Below are 23,740 nucleotides of genomic sequence, written 5' to 3' on the forward strand. Positions count from 1 at the left end.
GTACGGGAAGGTTTGGCAACGTGCTAAAAGTGACGCCCACGCCATTAAAACAATGCAGTCGACAGCACGAGTTACTGTAAATGGAAGCAAATGCTGACAATTAAAACCTAGACTTTCTATAATTCCTGCTTTTACGTATGTAATATTTTAATCTCCTTGTAATTGAAGATGATTTGTTTTCCTTGAAGAACAAAACATTGCGTGTGATTTGCATGAGAAGGACGAGAATTTTTTCATTTTCTTCACAGAAAGTAATATTTTTTTACATGGCCAACTGATGACACGAACACAGAAGGGCACTTCAGAAGTCAAAATAATAACAACAACAACAACAACAACATGATGATGATGACAACGGCCAGAGTTGCAGCTAGTGACGATGCTGTGGCTCTCGGTTCTGTGATGATAAAACGTGGAACTGAGACACATCCCTGCCACTCCCGTGCAACAAGCACTCGCACATAGCAGGTGGCAGCACTAGCAGAGAAGGGCAAATATAGCGTGTCTGTGGGGATGCGGCAGAGAGTGCAGTCGCTGTCGTATTGCGGAAACGGAGCGGTTTATCTCGTTATCTTTGGCCTTCGGGCCGAGGGTGGAGGCATTTACAAAACGGCTAAGTTGTTCGCCGGTCAAGTATACCGTACGTGACAAAATGGCGCTACCGAAAGCCGGTGCTCAGGCAACTGGGGGTGAACGACTGCTGCGGAGATGTGTGCGTGCTACTGTAGGGCAACTGGTGATCCTTCCTTCACGGGTAACCAGCCATGCACAATTTTTTCAAAGAAATTTCCACCATTAGAGTGTTAATTGTTCATTTATTCTACACTATCGTGATTTCGGTATCATAGCCGTTCTCAGGTGCATGATCAACTGAAAATCAATAAAGCGTACATGCCGTACAGTGCCGGGAATAGAAAGACGTTATCACGTATTTACAATTTCTTTTCTTATAGATCAGGTGTTGGATTACAGGATACGAGCTCATACCGAAGACACATCTTACGGCTGACGTTGTGCACATTGAAAAATCATTAACACGCAGCGTGCTGTATATAACACCCAATATACTCCTATGCCCTGCATTCGTCATTTCTGTCTTCCAGCTGACGTTAATACATGTCAAAACAGTGCCAGAGACCATACAAAATGGCACCTGTGTGTGGGCTACGTGATCTTTACATTATCAGAGGTATTAACAGGAAAGGGAAGGTGCATCTTTATTTAACTAAAGTGTCGTTGTAATACACTACGGTAACAGCCTCTTGCGGGTATACATTGTAGTATACCATACTCAGAGTGTTAATATAACCTGTTTACATGCACAATAAAATTTTGATCTCAAAACGATTGCGTGGCTGCATATCATATACTCGCAGTCCACTGATTCGTGGAGACTTACGTAAAACACGTGACACATGCGCAACAACTTGCACGACCCACAGGAATTGGCTGGTCTGCCACAAAAATCAGAAACCTGGCTGCCTTTGTCTGCCTCCCTGCATACGATCTTATCGTATACTCTGGAAGGACAGAAGCGCCACCTCCCACCAGGACAAACGGCACGTTCTCATTTCTTTCAGAAAGGTGTAATGGTGTGCGTGGAGCACTTTTTCCCTCCATAAATGTGTCACACACTTCGGAACGGTTAAAGACACCACCATCTGATATACTTCGTTGCATTAATTGTTAAGTGGTCACACAATGCTGCGTCCACGTGTCATTTTGACAAAAATCTTGCCTGTCTTCAACGCAGAGCTCCTCCAATACAGAATTACAAGCTCCACGAGTTTCTGTGTGTCAAACATTTCCTGGAATATATTCGTCTTTTTTGGGTTGATTTTCGTAGCAATTAGAACAAGAAACATAGCACTGTGTGCCAATGTATCTTCACAAGCAGAATTCATTTTCTTTTCTGTGAAAAGAAAGAATACCGAATGTGTGTGTTTACAAGAGTTTGAACATTTTGTAACAGATGACAACAGTCGTAAGTTTACCAAACTTAACGATAGTTGCGTGTTTTTATTTGTCGTGATTGGTTTTCAGTGTGAGGGTACCTTTATATTTCAAAGTTGTATCAAAATTTGAAAGCAGTTGGTTAAGAACTTTTGGAAATACACGGTATTTATCAAGCGAAGATTTTCATTTTTATTTGTATACATTATTAAAAGTTTTTTCTATTTATTGTTGTATCTGGTTGTGCCGGGTGACAATTCGTGTGTAATAGGCGAGCAGTGTCTTTCCGGAGCCGGTTTTTCGTGCGGCACACTGTAGAGTTCCGTGTAACGTCGTGCGCTGTGCGTATCATGTGCAGTCTTAAGATTGCAGTCATACGTCTGGGCGTAACTGACGTTCATATTTTCGACCCGAGAGTATCGAACCGAAACACTTCCACTCTCGGGGTTAATAACGTCGAGTCACGTGACCAGAGATGGTACCTCAGCCGGGGTCCGTCGCCGCAGTTTATCGACCGCGGCGACGCTACGCCAGCGCCACTAGCGGCGACTGGCGCTACTGTTCAGTCTGCGGCGGGGAGCGGTGCGGGCAGGTCGCGCGGCGATGGGCGAGAGCGCGTAGCCCGGCCCGGTGCGTCGCAGTGGTGCGCGGGTTCCACGGCGACGATGTGAGGCGGCCGACGGCTGCTCGCTGCTGCACGTCCGAGGCCAGGCCGACATGTGAGTACGGCGCTACGACGCGACGCAGGGGCCTCGGGAAGCCAAGCCTCTGCAGTGGGCCACACGATGCGGGCCGCTGCCTAGCTCGGCAATGATGCGGCACTGCGCGTTACCTCACGCTACCAGCTGCGCTTCTCGTATATTGCACAGAGCTGTAGACTACACCCAGGTGACAGAAGTCCTCGGACACCGCCTAATATCGTACCGGACCTCCTTTTTCTCGGCGTAGTGCAGCAAATCGACATGACGCGTTCAACAACTCGTTGGAACTCGCCCCCCAGAAATACTGAGCCGTGCTGCGTCTATAGTCGTTCGTAAATGAGAAAGTCCTGCAGGTGCAGAACGTTGTGTACAAGCTACTTCCCGCGAAAGGGCCACACATGTTCCATGGGATTCGTGTCGGGCGATCGTTCGCTCGAAACGTCTAGAATGTTCTTCAAACCGACCGCGAACAACTGTGGCTCGGTGACCCGGCGCACAGTCATCCATAAAAGTGCCGTCGTTGTTCGGGAGGACACGAAGTCTGGCAATGGCTGTAAGTTTCTCGAAGTAGCAGAACATTACTACTGCCAATCAACGGTCTGGTTCAGTTCGACCAGAGGACCATTCCAGCTCGCACAGTGCCTCGTTCACAACTTGGGTCCTCGGCTTCATGTGGTCTCTGCCTCACTCCAACCCTACCGTCAGCTCTTACCAACTGAAACCGGGACGCGCTTCACGGGGTCACGGTTTACCAGTCGTCTGTGGTCCAAATGGCTACGAGGCCAGCACAGGCAGTGCACGCAGTGTCGCTCTTTTAGCAAATGCACTCGCGTCGGCCGTCTGCTGCCACAGCCCATTAATGCCACATTTCGCCGCACTGCCCTAACGGATACGTTCGTCGTACGTCCCACACTGATTTCTGTGGTCATTTCACGTAGGACTGCTTGTCCATTAGCACCGACAACTCTACGCAAACGCTGCAGCTCTCGGCCGTTAAATGAAGACCGTCGGCGACTGTGTTGCCCGTGGTGAGAGGTAGCTCCTGAACTTGGTGCTCTCCCCACACACTTGACACTGTGGATCCCGGAATAGTGAGTTCTCTAGCGATTTCGGAAATAGAATATGCCGTGCGTCTACTTCGAAGTACCATTCCGCTTTCAAAATCTGTTACTTCTCTTTGTGCGGCCACGATGTCGGCGGAAACCTTTTCACAGGACTCGCCAGAGTACGCCAATACACTGCCCTTTTATACTTTGCCTACGCAATAACACTGCCATCTGAATATCGCTGTCCAATGACTTTTGTCACTTTCTGCTTCTCGCTACCTTCTTAGGCCATTTGGCACTCTCTCTCAATCCAATTTCATCAACTGCAGAGTGGAAATGGAAAACGTTCAATGTGCCAAATCTGACATTTGTCAGAAGAATGAAAAAACAATTCATTTGTAGATTCTTCAGTTATTTCTTCGTAGAACTGTTCCACATATAAGGTTGGATTACAAATGCATTGTTTTTGTTCGGCTGATTTTTGTTTCTTTCTAACTAGTTTTCGCCTTACTGGGTCATCTTCAGGAAACAACTGACTACCATCTACAGGGAAGACTAGTTCTCCGGTAACCAAAAAAGCAAAGACACAATCCACTTGCACAACAGACAGTGCGCCAAACATGTTCTTTTTTGACTTTGTCAGTTATACTTTAGGTAATGGACAATATTTAACACAATAATTCAAAAAACATCTGAGAGTTTTACAGGTTATATGGTTATGATGCCGTATTCTGTGAGGTCATGACACTGGATGAGAACTCTTTAACTGGGCACAGTCAATTACGTTGTACAAGACACATGTTTTACATTGCAAATTATAATATAAGCAATGAACATCTACTGTGCTTAATTATTACCCATTACGTTAACTAATTTACAATTTAAAACATGTTTATGGCACAACTGATGCTCAGGCAGTTCTCAGCCAATGTCACGACTTCACAAATGATGGCATCATAGCCACATAATATGTAACACTTTGAGATTGTGTATTTTAATTATTGTGTTTAATATTGTTCGTTGTCTGAAGTGCAATTTACAACCTTAAAAATTACGTTTTGTGCACAACATAAATGAAGAGTGCTCAGTTTCACAATTTGTCAATCAGTGTCAAGACCTCACAAACTTTAGCGCTGTAACCATACAAAATGTAATACTGTTTAGTTTCATTATTTATTGCTGTCAGTATTCTCCACTGCGTAAAGTGTAATTTGAAAGTTAAAAAACACGTCTGTGCAATTGGATTGTATCTCTGGTTCTTAGGTAACCAAACATTATATAAGCAGTGTCCCTTGCAGACCCTAATGAGTTGTTTTCCGTAGATGATCCAATACTAGTTAGAAATAAGCACAAAATCAGCTGAAAAAAAACAGTGTACTTGCTATTCAACCTAAGAAAACTCCTGTCTGGTTGCACATACGTGATTTGTGTCGACAAAATGAAAAACGTATTCTGATATCACAGAATTGTTACCGCAAGCAAGTAATGAGACAAACTAGAAAATCAGTGCTTTATTCACAATGTTCTAAGGCCCTTAACAGGAAACTTTACTTGTTGTAAGAGCTAATAAGGAACTTTTTACAAGCTGATTCTTGCAAAGAAGGAAACACCAGGCAGCCAATACTGACAACGCTGTTTATTTACGCAAAGAGCACCGGTGCCGAGTGTGAACCGCCAGATTCATCTTCAGACGACTGTTCACGTTTGTTATTGTTTACATTAGTTGTTACCAATGTAAACAACGGCAAATGTAGCATAGACGCGTTGCAGCTGTTTCCCTCCAGTCCGCCACACCCGAGACGCTCGCCGTTGCCAGACTGCCCGCGGCGTTGGGTGTCCGGCCTCTTGCCAGTTCCTTGTCCGGAATTGTTTCTTCACGCGTCTGCATCCCGAATCATGAGCCTGTCTGTCACTTTTATTTCGTATTTCATCACACATGATAACAAGTCCTAAAACAAACAAACACACACACACACACACACACACACACACACACACACAGACACGCACAACGATGCTCACGAAATACACAAGTTTCATACACAGCTCTAACCAAACACTGCTGGATACTTACGCAAAAAGAAGCGATTCAGCGTCACCTATACGGTTATTCTAATCGCTGTGACCAGTTTGTATTAGGTAAGCTTCGCACGACATTGAGCGAAGCCAAATTTTTGAAGACCGAAATTCATCGTTACACCTGAGCACCACGGTTATAAATATAAATTCTAAACCAAGTGTCTTGGCATGCGCAAGTATTAGCGTATAAATCTGATGTTTAGGAAGTGTTAAGTTCGAATCTCATGAAATATAGCGAAATGTTTTCTTTTATTTGTAAAACTTATTAACTTAGTGTATCATTTTTGCTCAGCTAATTGGTTTAAATATAATTTTTATTTCTAATACGTTGCCGCGTCATTTTCATCGTAGTATTGACTTTATTTATTCTTAATTTTCTCAATATCAACGCCCTCTTCGTTTGTAATGTGCCTGTGTCGCCCATACTCTGCAACCAAGTGCCAGCTCGTGTGGCCATTGTGGGGTTTGTTTCAGACGGCCAGTGACAGCGGGAAATTGTAGCCTGCTTTCAGCGCTGAAATTGAATTTTTTCTGTTATTGGAGGTTAGCTGTAATTGCCGTGAAGAAAGCGATCGTCATTTGAGTTTTGCCGCACGTTGCTGATCGCCATTTTCTCGGCTGCATTGCACATCACGAGGTGGTTAGCTGAGGACGCGAGTGTAAATATGGGGCTACAAAACGCTGTTCAGTCCCTGCTCACTTAAGATCACCTGTCGAGAGAGCATCTCGCAATTTCCGCCATAACTCGCGGATGTCATTTCCAACACTGCTCTGTTTATAGCGAAAAGCAGGAGCGTTATCTCTGGCGAGGACGAAAATGAATTCTACTGCGAACTGACATGGGCGAGACTTACTGGGGACAATGGACTTTGATTAACAATCGGTAATTTCCTTCCACGACCAGGTTCAGGCACTTCGGTTGTAGAGTCATTCCAAAACGTAGGAATCCCCTGAGCATAGATCCAGTAGTTGATGGAGACAGTAATCTTTCCTGTATTGGCTGGACTAACAGTCACTTGCGCTAGCATTGAAATCTTTCTGTATCCACAGCTTCAAAGAACGGCATTTGCTGAGTGATCCACTGTGTGTGTGTGCGTGTAGTCGGCAGCCAAATGTTGTTGCAGCGACTAGTGACAGCGTTAACTGCCCAGTAATTTTAATCGGCGTATAGTAACAGTGGCCGGTGGTTGTTTACCTTTTTGTATTCCGTACACAGCCACGGTCTCAGAGATGTGTTTTCGACAGAATAGCAGGAGGAACGGTTTTTTCCCGAGCGCCATTAATAATGAGGCGCTACGTTTTATTTGTGACAATGTAGATGCTGAAACCAACTGGAGTCAACAAATTACGGGGTTTTGCTACTGACTGGTGTCCTTTGAATTTGAATGCATCATTTTGTTTCGAAATGATTCAAAAGTCCTCAGAAATAACTTGGAAATAAAATAAGCAGGTAATTTCAAACAGGAAACACTGCCGTTCCGTGAATCAACAGAGAGTTCAAATCGATATAATTTATGACTTCCGGGTCCCTTCACCGACCGAACGGACTGCGCTGACGTCACACACCGGCGCGCACGCTTTCTTTTGTTTTGGGAGGTGCTGGGCAGACACACACACACGACCTGCCCGTTGTGGGCTCGGCCATTGTTCACGAGCTGAGAATCTCGCAGTTGTTAGTGACTCGGGTTTGACGGCATTTTATCACACGAGGAATTTCGACCGGCGACCGAATACACGTCTCCACGTAGATGTGGTGACATCCGTAGTCCCGGAAACAGCTGACTGGAACACTACCGCAGAGTATCGCACCATTCCCTCTCCCCGTCTCTCAAGAATTTGGGTTTCGAGAATACGGCATCATAAAGAGTGAGGAGCGAGAAAGTCTAGTTTTCGCTGAAGGCGGGGCACAGACCGTACTCATTCTTTGATAACGGGAGCACTCGCGAGTTCCAGCAATCTTTAAACATAATTTCGAACCTTTTCTAAAGCTTTTCCCGCTTACATGGTTAACGTCAAATATTTGACACATTAACTCATTCTTAAAGTAATTAGACGCTTAAAGAGTCGGGAGTGTACTGGCAAAGAGTAAGATGTCGCTTCCTGTACGCCGCTGTACAGAATTAAGCCTTTGCTACTTCAGCGGGCCCTCATGACGAACGAGTGATCGTAGGACGGCGAAAGTCATCGGAAACATTTATAAGGGCATGCGGAAGAGAAATCGCGAATAAACCGTTGGAAGAAATACATTTTAATTTCTACACGAGGGGGTGACATTTGTTAATCGCGTAGCACGCTTTCGTTCCAGGTTACAAAGGTTGCAGAGTGTGACAACCACCTGAATCCACGACAGCCCTGCACCGCCCCACCGATACCACTTCGGTTTTCGCGCTGTGGGCCACGGATCGCTGAGCTGTCGCGCACAGCCGGTGCGCTGCTTGCAGCTCACACGACTGTCGCCACGGCTGCCAGTGCTGGTCTCGTCAGTAACTGCTTCAACAATTCCTGGCGCAATTGAGCGTCGGCCTCCCCGAGGACCAATTCCGAAATGCCAATTAATTCCAACGTCCGGATCACGTTCTTCAACCTCGGTGCGGAAACAAGTCCTCTCTTTTCTCCTTTTATGCGTCGATACACGCGAGGAGCAGCGGCACTGTTGCCGTTGTTTGGACGAAACAGCTTTACAGTTAGGCCCCGCTCACCCTGTCCAGATCCCCGTCCACTGTCTGCAACCACGACGCACACTCATGTTTGTGTTTGGTGCCTACGTAGCCTGGCAGTACCGGCACTGCTAAGAACGCAGATCCTGCAGAACGCATTCCTATGAAGCTGGTCTTCCGCACGGCAAACAGTTTTCCGACTGCACTGGCTGCAGTAGCGAAAGTTTGGTTACAATCCCGCAGTACATCAGCACAGCTGCCCCTGGAGTGAACGGCCTGCCCTTTCATATCAACCATCCCTCCGTTTTCCCGAAGTGACTTAGGGAAATCGCGGAAGACCTAGATCAGGGTGGCCGGACGCGAGTAGAAAAAAGTTTCGTGAACCTCTTGTTTCATGGTCCCTAAACAAATGTTATGAATTGATCATTGGCGACTCCATGGCGTGTTGTGTGAACCACGACCAAACAGTGGATAGAATTGGAAGGAAAATCAGCATGGGGCGTATTTTGTTTTTTTATTGTCAGCAAAATCGATTTTCGGTCACTTAGTGACCATCCTCAGTGGTGAAATATACAATTAAAATTGATACCAATGCCTGTCAATTTTATACAATTAAAATTGACAGGCATTGGTACCAATTTTAATTGTATATTTCAGCACTGAGGATGGTCACTAAGTGACCGAAAATCGATTTTGCTGACAATAAAAAAACAAAATACGCCCAATGCTGATTTTCCTTCCAATTCTATCTAAATGTTATGAACCCAGTAACGCAAAGACAGTGCCGAACATCTACCACCGTACACGCGCCTCTTGTTTCAGCTTCCTGACTTTTATTTCTTTCTTTTTTCCAATTTGGGAATGTAACAGCGTACTGACGCCGAACAGCACAGCGTCACAGTATTTCGTAGGGACGCACGCGTACTTCATTATCGACGACAAAAAAACGGTTCAAATGGCTCTGAGCACTATGGGACTTAACTTTTGACGTCATCTGTCCACTAGAACTTAGAACTACTTAAACCTAACTAACCTAAGGACATCACACACATCCATACCGGAGGCAGGATTTGAACGTGGGACCGAAGTGTGGCGCGGTTCCGGACTGTAGCGCCTAGAACCGCTCAACCACAACGGCCGGCTCCCACGACAAAAGCCACACTGTTTCTGCTCTAACTGAAATTTTTTTCCACTCATTTGCAAATCGTTTTAGGCTCTTCTTCGCTTCACCAGTATTATGACGGTTTTCAGTGAACTGAGCACGTCTGAAGAGGGCAACTACTCTCCGAATCCGGTAATGCGAATATTTTTAATACTGGGTGATACAAGGAAAAAGAACAGACCTCACTTCTTTTTTACAGATAAAACGTAATAGATGGAAACACACTGCGCGTGTCACAGGAAAGAGCAAGGTTCGCAGTTTTGAGAAAGCTACGCTGTTTGTAGGAACATGGCCACTATGCACAAGAGAAATCCTTCTGTGCTTTGGAATTTGCGCGAAGTCAGTCCATTGTTCCAGTGCAACGCGCACTGCACCGTAGATTCGGCATGGAGCTGCCGCAGCAACAAGCAGACTCGCAACTGGCACTAAACGTTCCTTAGAAGTTGGTTGTATATGCAACGGAAACAAACCTGGTCGGCCACGCACGTCTGATGAAAACGTCTAGCGTATCCGAGATGCGTCCACACGGAGCCCTCGGAAGCGCACAAGACGGGCAGGCCACGAACTTCAGCTTCCTCAAACGACGGTTTGCGTGTTCTGAAACGACGCCTGCATATGAAGACTTACTAGTTGTACTCACGGGAGCAGTTGCGTCCCGGCGAACAGAAGTTACGAATTTTGCGTTTTACTTCTAGAGGATTGGCAGAGAACACCTGTTCCGAACGACTTGGTGTTTCGGACGAATCGACGTTTAGTCCCTCTGGCACAGCTAGCCCCCATAATACAAGAATCTGGGGCTCTTACAGGAATGTTACATCTGGACACGATGCAAAATTGGTTGGTTCTTCGACTTCGCGAAGATTCGAGGTGCAGCTTTAACTTAAGAACACGATCCCATAACGTTGGAATGGAAGAGGTGAACAACAAGGTCTTGTTCATTACTTTTGATCGCACGAGTCACCACACCGCAGGCGATTTTTTTCTGTGTCGGTAGATAAAAAGACAGTCTTTATCCCACATATGACAGTTGCTCTTCAACAGCTGAGGAGTCGATTTGTTGAAGCTGCATATTTCGTAAACGTGGCGTTACCTATTCGTTTGTGGAATGAACGGGACTACCGTTTCCACGTTTCTCCAGCAATTCGTCGTGCTCGTGTTGAGGTTATGCTATAGCGTCCGCCCGAACATAAAATTCCGAAGCTTCGTCTATCGAGTAACGTGCACAATGCGTTTCTATCTTTCATAATTTGTCTGTATTATTTCTCTTTGAATCACGCTGTATATCTGAGCGATCGTGACGTACGGGTTGTTTCAAAAGGAATATTCCAATTTTAAGGCTAACATTTATTACAGTCAACTTGGAAGTACGAATAATACATCGAAAGAAATAGGAACTCAGACAGGTTTTCTTAGAAGTGTTCAGTGTAACCACCGTTGGTCACACAGAGTCCGTAGGCGAGTTCTTGCCCAACCTTGATCAGTGTCTCTGGATGATTGTTCCAACAGTTGCTTCAATCTTGTTTTGTAAGTGGGGTAGTTTACCTGGTAGCGGGTGTACACACATACACGTGATCATTTATGGCCGTCCGGGGTGGCCGAGCGGTTCTAGGCGCTTCAGTCTGGAACCGCGTGACCGCTACGGTCGCAGGTTCGAATCCTGCCTCGGGCACGGATGTGTGTGATGTCCCTAGGTTAGCGAGGTTTAAGTAGTTCTAAGTTCTAGGGGACTGATGACCTCAGTTGTTAAGTCCTATAGTGTTCAGAGCCATTTGATCGTTTATGAAGACCCAAAGGTAGAAGTACGTGGCGTGGAGGCAGTGCGAAACAAACTCTATCACCCTGTGCCTTGTGGCCAATCCAGCGATCCGGTGTGACGTCTTCTAACCAATCGCTACTGAGTTATGGCAGTGAGGCGGCGAACCGTGTTGCTGCCAAAGATTATCTTCTTGCAGTTGCGGAAAGAGCCATAGTTGTAGCACATCAATATAACGAACACCACTCACACTTGCTGCACGTTACGCTGGCATATGACAGGAAAAAACATTCGATTTAGAAGTGTCTCGTAGCAACTGCGCCATATCCTGGGGATTCGCTGACCCCCGGAAGAGCAGATTGTGTGTGTTCACTTTTCCACTTAGGTGAAACGTCGATTCACCACTAAAGACGACGCAATCCAGAAAATCTTCACCGTCATGCAACAACATTTCGTTTTACAAAGTTGACACGTATCGACTGGATGTTCATTAGGGAAAGAAGGTATCACAAATCTCTGCCCTAAAAGGTAGTCGTCCCCGCGGGCTGAGAGTCGGTTGAAAGCTAAACATAGGGTTATGGGGAATGGGGAGTTGGACTACGTGGGGGTAGCACCGAGCACAGCCACCCGGCTGCCGGCTGCCGACTGCGAACTGGTAAGGGGCAGAGGTCAGTGCGTGCAGGTTGACAACCGGATGGCTCCAGCGACCCACGCCGGCCGTACAGTCATTCAGAATAGTCTGCTCTGGATCGATGGCGCGGAAATAGCCCGGCGACTTTATCCAGGTCGGCACCGACTGGCGTACGCAGAGCACTCAGGGCAGGCAGTGCACGTAGTCTGCCGGCCAGAGTGAAGTGCATGGCAGAGGGTACCGCTTACTAGGACTCCTTCACGTCCTAGTAGCGAAAGGAGCCTCTGTGAGGGCTGTCATTACTCTCATCTCGTCTTAGAATTCCCTGCGGGAACGGTAGGTCAGCGGGCGACTAATATCTCCAGAGTGTTCACTTGGCATTGGTTCTTGACATCTTGTAAACAGATTTCGTCGTGATAGTCTGCCACTTCACTTTTTCCATCATCTCTGTTAGTGTTTCCCTCTGTGTACGTTCAATATCCCCTGTTGGTCCTATGTGATACAGGCCCTACAGACTTCAGCAGTGTTCTGGGACGGGTGGAACGGGTGTTTGTAAAGGAATCTGTCAACGACTCGAAATGTGTCAATTGCTTTGCCTAGCACTCTGTATGTCATAATCGCATTTCGTATCACCAGACATAGTTGTACTCGGCTATTTATAGAGTTAAGGTAGGAGACGAGATACTGACAGAAGTAAAGCTGTGAGGACAGGCCGTGAGTCGTGCTTCGGTAGCTCAGCTGGTAGAGCACTTGCCTGCGAACGGCAAAGGTCCCGAGTTCGACTCTCGGTCGGGCACGCAGTTTTAATCTGCCAGGAAGTTTCAACTATCTATATGTCTCGATACGAGCCCTAACTTCTAGTATCCTATCTTAGTAGTCCTTACGAGTGTGGTGGTCAATCCATTCTAATCAGGCAATTGCTGTTGAGGGGGAGGGTCGGGCCACATAAGCAACATTCACAGTTTATAACAACAACACTTTTATCGAACTTTTCTTTAGAAAATAAAATTTTAATCTTTAAAATTTTTGCGATGAGGTAAGTTAGCAAAGAATTCTTACAAGCACGGGCAAGCGCCCTATTCAAACAACAAAATTAATCTTTAACAGGCATTAAGTGATTCGCAAGTTAAACTCTCTAGACAGTAAAGCTCGCAAAAGGAGACTACAACAATGAGATAAACTTTATCCAACCGTGGATACCACAATTTTTTTAAAAATAAAATACAAACAGATACATTCGTTGGTGACAGATTTCCAAAACAGGTGACGTGTGACATAGGCACGGGCTAATTCGAGTAGCATAAGGGGGGGGGGGCAGTGCAGCCAGACCAGAGGCGGCTACACCGAGAACCCACGGCAAGCGGGCGAGCTGGCCAGCTGTAACACACTGGCGAAAGAGGTCTCAGAGCCCGTTCTGACGTATGTGTGTATCCGGTGCTACAGTGACACGCCTTTCACTGTCACACAAAGTTTTATTTTCAAAGGGCATCACTTGAGACTATTTCCATGGGTTCGCCCCTGAAATGTCTCCCTCATACCACAAAATTGTCGTCTGATGTAGTACAAACTGAAAAAATAAATTCCTTTTAAAACACAGTTTCGTACATAATTTATATTCAAAACTTCACACTTGTGTCACAGAACAAATTCTACATCGAGAATACTTTAGACAAGTTTAAGGGAAGAAATGCTTCCGATAATTATTACAGTATTTAAGGAACATCAAAATATAAAGAGGCTGAGTTGAACAAACAGTACATGAGGCTATATTAACCAATTCAACCGTAAAAAGTTAAGGAGCATATTATTAGCAAAATGAGAAATATGCAAAAGTGAAATGCCAAAATGAGCACATCTCAATATGGAGTAAATCGAAACAATCAGAATGGCTGAAAGAGATCACAATAACATGAGCCATAAACGAATAAGAGCTAAGAAAATAAGAGAATAGCAAAAATGAGATGCGAAGAAAATGAGAGCTGGCCGAACTCCGTCGGCACACCTACACGGTCGCGCTCGTGGCGGCACCTGGCGGTCCGCACCCAACTCGCGCGTCTCGCGGCCCCAACACAAGTTGTGCGATGGCTGTCGCACGTCGACCCTTAATCTATGATGTTACACCTTGCTGCTACACAACTTCAGGGAAAGGGGGGGGGGGGGGGGGGAGAAAACGGCAGACATTAATTCCTCGAACGTAAAATAACTACGATGTATAGAATAGTAGCCTATATGGCCTTGACATAACCTTAAAGGACGAGGGCGAATAGCATAATACGAAGTCAGCTTAGAATTTTAAACTACACTAGTAGGTTAACATATGCTCACTGAAACTGGGGAACTCATTTGAATTACCCCTTAACAGGATACTGACAAACAGTCAAGTAAGACTACCATTACACTGTTTAGGAGTCAACAAGTAATGCAATTAGATAACACAGAACGTAGAGATTCAATGTTAAGCCTGTGCTTTGAACCAACTATAACAATGTCCACACAGCTCCGTGTACCAGGAAAAATATTACAGTTTCACCATACTGGCTTATGCGGTCCGTCACTCCGAACAGCTATAGTACCAATTAACACACCTCGCTTACTCGGACTGTATCACATCACCAAATGCAGACAAACCAAATCTCTTGTGAAATCCTTTACAGATCCAAATCAGGGCCGCACAACTAGATAAGGGTAATGTTGAAACGACCCCTTAGAAAAATTATACAGGACTGTGCTTAAACTGACACACAATAATCCCTACAAAAGAATGGCCCTGACTAACATTAACCTATACCTTTCACAAATCGCTTACCTCACAAAAATCTTCGTTACTCGAACTACTGGAATACAGCGAGCGCCACTACTGACAGATAAATAAAAGATTCAAACTATGGAAGGTACTAACTACTGATAGGCATAGTTAGCAAATGAAAGATTTTAATAGAGAACAAAAATGTATTTACTTTAACAGTCATTATATATATCGGTTCATGACATCCATTCTTGCAAATTTCAAAACTCCGCCATCTCTCTCCCCACACCCTCCACTGCTGGCAAGTCACCTCCAACTGCGCAACGCTACGCGCTGTTAACATCCAGCTGCCCAACACTACAATGGCGAGTATTACAACAATGCCAACCAGCGACAGACTGCACACAGCACAGCCAGTGATTTTCATACAGAGCGCTACGTGGCGTTACCAACGTAAAAACCTGAACAGCCTGCTTACTATGTGGCCGAGTCCAGTTCCCCCACTGGGAGCCTGGTTCGGTCTTGCAAACACACCACAAGCTCTGCGCCGTGTCCCGGCCTGCCCAACCACGGTCCCGCTGATTCCCCAGCGCCACACGGCTCTCCGGCTGTCCCTCTCTGGCGCCACGGAGCCGTCGCGGCCAAAAGCCACGTCAAACGGCCCAGCCCAAAGATCACACCATGCCGACCGGATACGAGCCGGCACGGCTCAACGCGAAATGTACATCCCGGCAGTGAAACTATTCGGCTGTCAGCGTTAAATACTGATTCTGTAAATTTTCTCAGTAGTGTCCCTCGAAAAGAACGTCGCCTTCCCTCCAAGGATTCCCATTTGAGTTCCTGAAGCATCTCCAAAACACTTACGCGTTGTTCGAACCTACCGGTAACAAATCTAGCAGCCCGCCTCTGAATGGCTTCCGATGCCTTCCTTTAATACGACCTGGTAGGGATCCCAAATACTCGAGCAGTACTCAAGAATAGATCGCCGCAGCGTCTTACATGCGTTTTCCTTTACAGGTGAACCACTTTTCGTAAAGCCGAAGTCGACCGTTCGCCTTCGCTGCCACAGTTCACACACGCTCGTATCGCTCTGCAACGTCGCGCCCACGTCTTTAAACGACGTGACTGTGTCATGGTGGACACACTACTAATGCTGTATCCGAACATTACGGGTTTGTTTTTCCTACTCACCTGCATTAAGTTGCATTTCTCTGGAGTAAGCTCCCACTCATCACACCAACTAGAAATGTTGTCTACGTCATCCTACACTCACTCTCCTTCGACACCTAGCAAACGACTGCAGATTTCTGCTCAACCTGTCCCACACATCGTTTATGTATAAGCGAATAAGAGCGCTGCTGTGACACCCCCGTGGGGCGTTCCTGACGACAGCCTCGTCTCTGGTGAACACTCGCCGTCGAGGACTACAAACTGGAATCTGTTACTTAAGATGTCTTCAAGCCACTCGCGTATCTGGGAACCTATTCCCTATTCTCCCACCTTCTACATCTACATCTACATACATACTCCGCAATCCACCATAGGGTGCGTGGCGGAGGGTACCTCGTAACACAACTAGCATCTTCTCTCCCTGTTCCACCCCCAAACAGAAGGAGGGAAAAATGACTCCTTATATGCCTCAGCACGAGCCCTGATTTCTCTTATCTTAGTGGTCTTTCCGCGAAATATAAGTTGGCGGCAGTAAAATTGTACTGCAGTCAGTCTCAAATGCTGGTTCTCTAAATTTCCTCAGTACCGATTCACGAAAAGAACTTCTTTTCTCCGGAGACTCCCACCCGGGTTCCTGAAGCATTTCCGTAACACTCGCGTGATGATCAAACCTACCAGTAACAAATCTAGCAGCCCGCGTCTGAATTGCTTCTACGTCCTCCCAGTCAGCAGTGGGGTACCGTGGCAAATGCTTTTGGAAAATACAAAAGTATGGATTCTACCTGTTGCCATTCGCACTATATCATGTAAGAAAAAGTCAAGCTGTATTGCAGAGAATGGAGTCTGGGTCTGTTCGCAGAATCTGCTTAGATAGCGGAAGCGGTTACGGTGGCAGGTCGCGTAAAACGGGAAATCTTGGTTCGAATCCCGGTCAGACGGAAATTCTCATTGTCACCAACACATTGTACAGCCGGGATTTCACCGTATTGGCAAACGAGAACGTGATTCTTGTCTTTCATACGGCTGACGTTTGCGGCACTGTCTGCTCGTTCATTATAGACAACTGTATCGTATGCCGGAAGTCTTAGGTTACTATTAGTGTTGTCAGCTATATCATTAACGTGCAATATCAACAGCGAGGTCCCAACACACTACACTCCTCAAATACCTCTCCTCTACTTATGTCGGTGGTAACACGCTGCGTCCCGCCTTCTAAGAAGTCCTCAGGCGAGGTATAAATTTTGTTTGGCATTCCAGATAATTTTGTCAACAGACATCGCTGTTGTAGCAAGTCAAGTACTTTTCATAAGGCTAAAACCATTGTACCAATCTGATATTCTTGAGCCGGCCGGTGTGGCCGAGCGGTTCTAGGCGCTTCAGTCTGGAAATGCGCTGCTGCTACGGTCGCAGGTTCGAATCCTGCCTCGGGCATGGATGTGTGTGATGTCCTTAGGTTAGTTAGGTTTAAGTAGTTCTAAGTTCTAGGGGACTGTTGACCTCAGTAGTTAAGTCCCATAGTGCTCAGAGCCATTTGATATTCTTGGTCGGTGGCTTTTAGTATGTCCTGTGGCAAAAGCGCTTTGCGCATGATCGACGTTTCCTGAATGCATAATCCTGTAAAGGTAGCTGAAAGCCGAGTCCGATAGCGCAGGCGCGAGAGAAACATCTCAGACCGCACACGACCTGACTACGAGCAGGGACTGGCTGCCGTGACGCAGCAGCTGGTGGGGCTCGTGTCTTTGGCGGAACTCACCGAGTCGCTAAACACGACGCAATCGAGCTTGTGTCGAAGCCGACAGGTATAAAAGGTTTATAGAATGAAAATCCGCTTCAGTTACCAGTAGTTTTCTCGATTGTTTCCACCAGTTTCAAAGCATAAAGCTTCATCTTCAGGTGCCACCAACTGGGAAAAAGAGGAGCGGCTACTAACGTACAAGTACTATGGGGTTGACTTACTAAAATGAAAGCTTCAGTTGTGGAACGTGGTGTACTCACATGATATTGAGGACATGAAAAGGGAGGGAGGGGGAGGGCGGATCACACCCACGTCAAACAAACGCATGGCATTGGAAGGGCTCCACACAAAAGCGAACTCAATAATATTGTAAATGGACGAGTAACTGAACTCACGCCTGGGCAGCGCGACATGAAGCGACTACACTGCTGTCTGAAACAAAGCAACAAACCGCTGTTTCCCCACCCTACGCCTAATTCACGACGTAATCATACAAATTGTCAATTGATGTGACCTGCACTGAAGATGGCATTCTGGTCAACGGTCAACCACGCCATCGATGACGTCAGGGAGCCTGTCAAAGGGACAGTGCTTGCCGGGTGGCCCCATATCCACAGTCGCTGTGTACACAGCCACAGGCGGTGCAGTACGGCACAGAGAAGGCGCCTGTCGTACTCTCGGCGGTGGAGACCAATTTTCATTCACATCTGCTAAAATGTACTGTCTGCAGTGCCTGTTAATAACATAATAACATATGAAACTATTTGCGCAACCACTGTCGCATTTTTAGCATTCGGAAGAACGAGTGCTCCAGTCAGCAAGTCTACAAAGCACAGAGTGTACTCATCTCTGCAAGCCACTGTGAAATGCTTGGCACTCAGTGGCAAGAAGCGACACCATTCAAAGCAGAATGTGCTCATTCCGTGACGAGGTATAATGAAACTAAATACCAGTACAGTCAAAACCTGCTAACACCGAACTCTCCCATCAAGGCGAAAAAACACGGAAAACGGGTGCAAACAGGAATAACGTAGAATACGAGCAATATACTTTCAACGCATTTAAATCGAGCACTCACACACAGATTCGTAAGGAATATCACGTTAAGTTCACAGAACACCGTGCAACGTAAGCAGCTATTGCCTTCTTGTTGTTGTTGTTGTTGTCTTCAGTCCAGAGACTGGTTTGATGCAGCTCTCCATGCTATTCTATCCTGTGTAAGCTTCTTCATCTCCCAGTACATACTGTAGCCTACATCCATCTGAATCTGCTTAGTGTATTCATCTCTTGGTCTCAATCTATGATTTTTACCCTCCACGCTGCCCTCCAATACGAAATTGGTGATCCCTTGATGCCTCAAAACATCTCTTCTTCTAGTCAAGTTCTACCACAAATTTCTCTTCTCCCCAATTCTATTGAAAACCTTCTCATCAGTTATGTGATCTACATACCTAAGCCCGCATCTCGCGTTCGTGCGGTAGCGTTCTCGCTTCTCACGCCCGGGTTCCCGGGTTCGATTCCCGGCGGGGTCATGGATTTTCTCTGCCTCGTGATGGCTGGGTGTTGTGTGATGTCCTTAGGTTAGTTAGGTTTAAGTAGTTCTAAGTTCTAGGGCACTGATGACCATAGATGTTAAGTCCCATAGTGCTCAGAGCCATTTGAATCTACACACCTAATCTTCAGCATTCTTCTGTAGCACCGCATTTCGAAAGCTTCTATTCTCTTCTTGTCTAAACTATTTATCGTCCACGTTTCCTTCCATACATGGCTACACTCCATACAAATACTTTCAGAAACGACTTCCTGACACTTAAATCAATACTCGATGTTAACAAATTTCTCTTCTTCAGAAACGCCTTCCTTCGCATTGCCAGTCTACATTTTATATCATCTCTGCTTCGACCATCGTCAGTTATTTTGCTCCCCAAATAGCAAAACTCATCTACTACTTTGTGCCTCATTTTCTAATCTAATTCCCTCAGCATCACCTCATTTAATTAAACTATGTTCCATTATAATCGTTTTGCTTTTGTTGATGTACATTTTATACCCTCCTTTCAAGACACTGTCCATTGCGTTCAACAGCTCTTCCAAGTCCTTTGCTGCCTGACAGAATTACAATGTCATCGGCAAATCTCAAATTCTTTATTTCTTCTCCATGGATTTTAATTCCTACTCCAAATTTTTCTTACGTTTCCTTTACTGCTTGCTCAATATACAGATTGAATAACATCGGGGATAGGCTACAACCCTCTCTCACTCCCTTCTCAACCACTGCTTCCCTTTCATGCCCCTCGACTCATAATCGCCATCTGGTTTTTGTACAAAATGTAAATAGCCTTTCGCTCCCTGTATTTTACCCCTGCCAACTTCAGAACTTGAAAGAGAGTATTCCAGTCAACGCTGTCAAAAGCTTTCTCTAAATTTACAAATTATAGAAACGTAGGTTTGCCTTTCCTTAATCTATCTTCTAAGATAAGTCGTAGGGTCAGTATTACCTCACGTGTTCCAACATTTCAGCGGAATCCGACCTAATCTTCCCCAAGGTCGGTTTCGACCACTTTTTCCATTCGTCTGTAAAGAATTCGTGTTAGTAGTTTGCGACCGTGATTTCTTAAGCTGATAGTTCGGTAATTTTCACACCTGCCAACTCCTGCTTTCTTTGGGATTGGAGTTACTATATTCTTCTTGAAGTCTGAGGGAATTTCACCTGTCTCATACATCTTGCTCACGAGATGGTAGAGTTTTGTCAGGACTGGCTCTCCCAAGGCTGTCAGTAGTTCTAATGGAATGTTGTCTACTACCGGGGCCTTGTTTCGACTCAGGTCTTTCAGTGCTCTGTCAAACTCATCACGCAGTATCATATCCCCCATTTCATCTTCCCCTACGTCCGCTTCCATTTCCATAATATTGCCCTCGAGTACATCGCCCTTATATAGACCCTCTATATACTCCCTCCACCTTTCTGCTTTCGCTTCTAAGCTCTTGATATTTTTACAAGTGGTTCTCTTTTCTCCAAAGGTCTCTTTAATTTTCCTGTAGGCTGTATCTATCTTACCGCTAGTGATACATGCCTTTACATCCCTACATTTGTCCTCTAGCCATCCCTGGTTAGCTATTTTTCACTTCCTGTCAATCTCATTTTTGAGACGTTTTTATTCCATTTTACCTACTTCATTTACTGTATTTTTTTATATTTTCTCCTCTTATCAATTAAATTCAGTATCTCTTCTGTTACTCAAGTACTTCCATTAGTCCTCGTCTTTATACCTACTTGATCCTTTGCTGATGTCACTATTTCATCTCTCAAAGCAAACCATTCTTCTTCTAATGTATTTCTTTGCCCTGTACCTGTCAATCGTTCTCTAATGCTCTCTCTGAAACTTTCTGCGAACTCTGGTTCTTTCAGTTTATCCAGGTCCCATCTCCTCAAATTCCCACTTTCTTGCAGTTTCTTCAGTTTTAATCTGCAGTTCATAATCAACAGATTGTGGTTCAAATGGCTCTGAGCACTATGGGACTTAACTGCTGTGGTCATCAGCCCCCTAGAACTTAGAACTACTTAAACGTGACTAACCTAAGGACATCACACACATCCATGCCCGAGGCAGGATTCGAACCTCGCACGGTTCCAGGCTGTAGCGCCTAGAACCGCTCGGCTACCTCGGCCAGCTCAATAGGTTGTGGTCAGAGTCCACTTCTGCTCCTGGAAATGTCTTACAATTTAAAACCTAGTTCCCAAATCTCTGTCTTAAAACCATTATATAATCTATCTGAACCTTCTAGTGTCTCCAGGCCAGGAAGCCGCCCGGTAGAATTTTGCACAGAGCGAAACTTCATCATATGTTTTGCCTTATATAAAACAAAAACACTCATTTACCAGCCGGCCGCGGTGGTCTCCTGGTTCTAGGCGCGCAGTCCGAAACCACGCGACTGCTACGGTCGCAGGTTCGAATCCTGCCTCGGGCATGGATGTGTGTGATGTCCTTAGGTTAGTTAGGTTTAATTAGTTCGAAGTTCTAGGGGACTGATGACCACAGCTGTTAAGTCCCATAGTGCTCAGAGCCATTTTTTTGAACTCATTTACCCCATCCAATATTATGAATGCGAGCAGAAAGCAATCATGTTATGAGTAACGTATTTACAACGCAATACAAAGTGTGCAATACACACGAGAAGTCGTATTCGGAAGCACACTGATGAAACCAATTTCTGTTAAGTATGAAACGAAAACAAACATGGAAGACTACATATTAGCCAATAAGAACGCGAGATGATGGACCGATATACTTGCAGCGCTCCAAGTGACCTGGCAGCGAACCAAGGGCTTGTTACCAGAAGTCCGTATGTGAGTTTCACGCCCGCGATCGTGACGGCTTCCAGCATTCAGATACAGGGTGTTTCAAAAATGACTGATATATTTGAAACGGCAATAAAAACTAAACGAGCAACGATAGAAATACACCGTTTGTTGCAATATGCTTGGGACAACAGTACATTTTCAGGCGGACAAACTTTCGAAATTACAGTAGTTACAATTTTCAACAACAGATGGCGCTGCAAGTGATGTGAAAGATATAGAAGACAACGCAGTCTGTGGGTGCGCCATTCTGTACGTCGTCTTTACGCTGTAAGCGTGTGCTGTTCACAACGTGCAAGTGTGCTGTGGACAACATGGTTTATTCCTTAGAACAGAGGATTTTTCTGGTGTTGGAATTCCACCGCCTAGAACACAGTGTTGTTGCAACAAGGCGAAGTTTTCAACAGAGGTTTAATGTAACCAAAGGACCGAAAAGCGATACAATAAAGGATCTGTTTGAAAAATTTCAACGGACTGGGAACGTGACGGATGAAGGTGCTGGAAAGGTAGGGCGACCGCGTACGGCAACCACAGAGGGCAACGCGCAGCTAGTGCAGCAGGTGATCCGGCAGCAGCCTCGGGTTTCCGTTCGCCGTGTTGCAGCTGCGGTCCAAATGACGCCAACGTCCACGTATCGTCTCATGTGCCAGAGTTTACACCTCTATCCATACAAAATTCAAACGCAGCGACCCCTCAGCGCCGCTACCATTGCTGCACGAGAGACATTCGCTAACGACATAGTGCACAGGATTGATGATGGCGATATGCATGTGGGCAGCATTTGGTTTACTGATGAAGCTTATTTTTACCTGGACGGCTTCGTCAATAAACAGAAGTGGCGCATATGGGGAACCGAAAAGCCCTGCGTCCTCAAAAAGTACTGGTCTGGGCCGCCATTTCTTCCAAAGGAATCATTGGCCCATTTTTCAGATCCGAAACGATTACTGCATCACGCTATCTGGACATTCTTCGTGAATTTGTGGCGGTACAAACTGCCTTAGACGACACTGCGAACACCTCGTGGTTTATGCAAGATGGTGCCCGGCCACATCTCACGGCCGACGTCTTTAATTTCCTGAATGAATATTTCGATGATCGTGTGATTGCCTTGGGCTATCCGAAACATACAGGAGGCGGCGTGGATTGGCCTCCCTATTCGCCAGACATGAACCCCTGTGACTTCTTTCTGTGGGGACACTTGAAAGACCAGGTGTACCGCCAGAATCCAGAAACAATTGAACAGCTGAAGCAATACATCTCATCTGCATGTGAAGCCATTCCGCCAGACACGTTGTCAAAGGTTTCGGGTAATTTCATTCAGAGACTACGCCATATTATTGCTACGCATGGTGGGTATGTGGAAAATATCGTACTATAGAGTTTCGCAGACCGCAGCGCCATCTGTTGTTGACAATTGTAAGTACTGTAATTTCGAAAGTGTCTGCCTGAAAATGTACTGTTGTCCCAAGCATATTGCAACAAACGGTGTATTTCTATCGCTGCTCGTTTAGTTTGTATTGCCGTTTCAAATATACCGGTCATTTTTGAAACACCCTGTATGTTCGCCAGGAGTTGGTTGGTGACGTCATGCGCGCCACAGCAGAAACCTGTGTGCCGCTGCGCACCTCTCGCTGCTTCCCCCTCGCCTTGTTTTAAGCTTTAAGCGTCCTCCATGCGGTCAATAACATCGACAATATTTCTCGTGTGCGCAATTACATTGACCCTCTACGAGTGAGATTGAGAGGTT

General features: G+C 45.8%; 1 protein-coding gene across 1 annotated transcript in view; it reads left to right on the plus strand.

The window, feature by feature from the left end:
- The first annotated feature begins 2,517 nt into the window (after window positions 1-2,517).
- The window catches only part of LOC126293302 (uncharacterized), a 237,659-nt gene continuing 216,436 nt past the window's right edge, over window positions 2,518-23,740 (plus strand). The window contains exon 1 of the mRNA XM_049986435.1: window positions 2,518-2,672. Coding sequence (XP_049842392.1) covers window positions 2,671-2,672 — 2 coding nt within the window. The 5' untranslated portion in view covers window positions 2,518-2,670. The remainder of the gene's footprint in view (window positions 2,673-23,740) is intronic.

This window comes from Schistocerca gregaria, chromosome 10 (genome assembly GCF_023897955.1).
Source record: "Schistocerca gregaria isolate iqSchGreg1 chromosome 10, iqSchGreg1.2, whole genome shotgun sequence".
Classification (NCBI taxonomy): domain Eukaryota; kingdom Metazoa; phylum Arthropoda; class Insecta; order Orthoptera; family Acrididae; genus Schistocerca; species Schistocerca gregaria.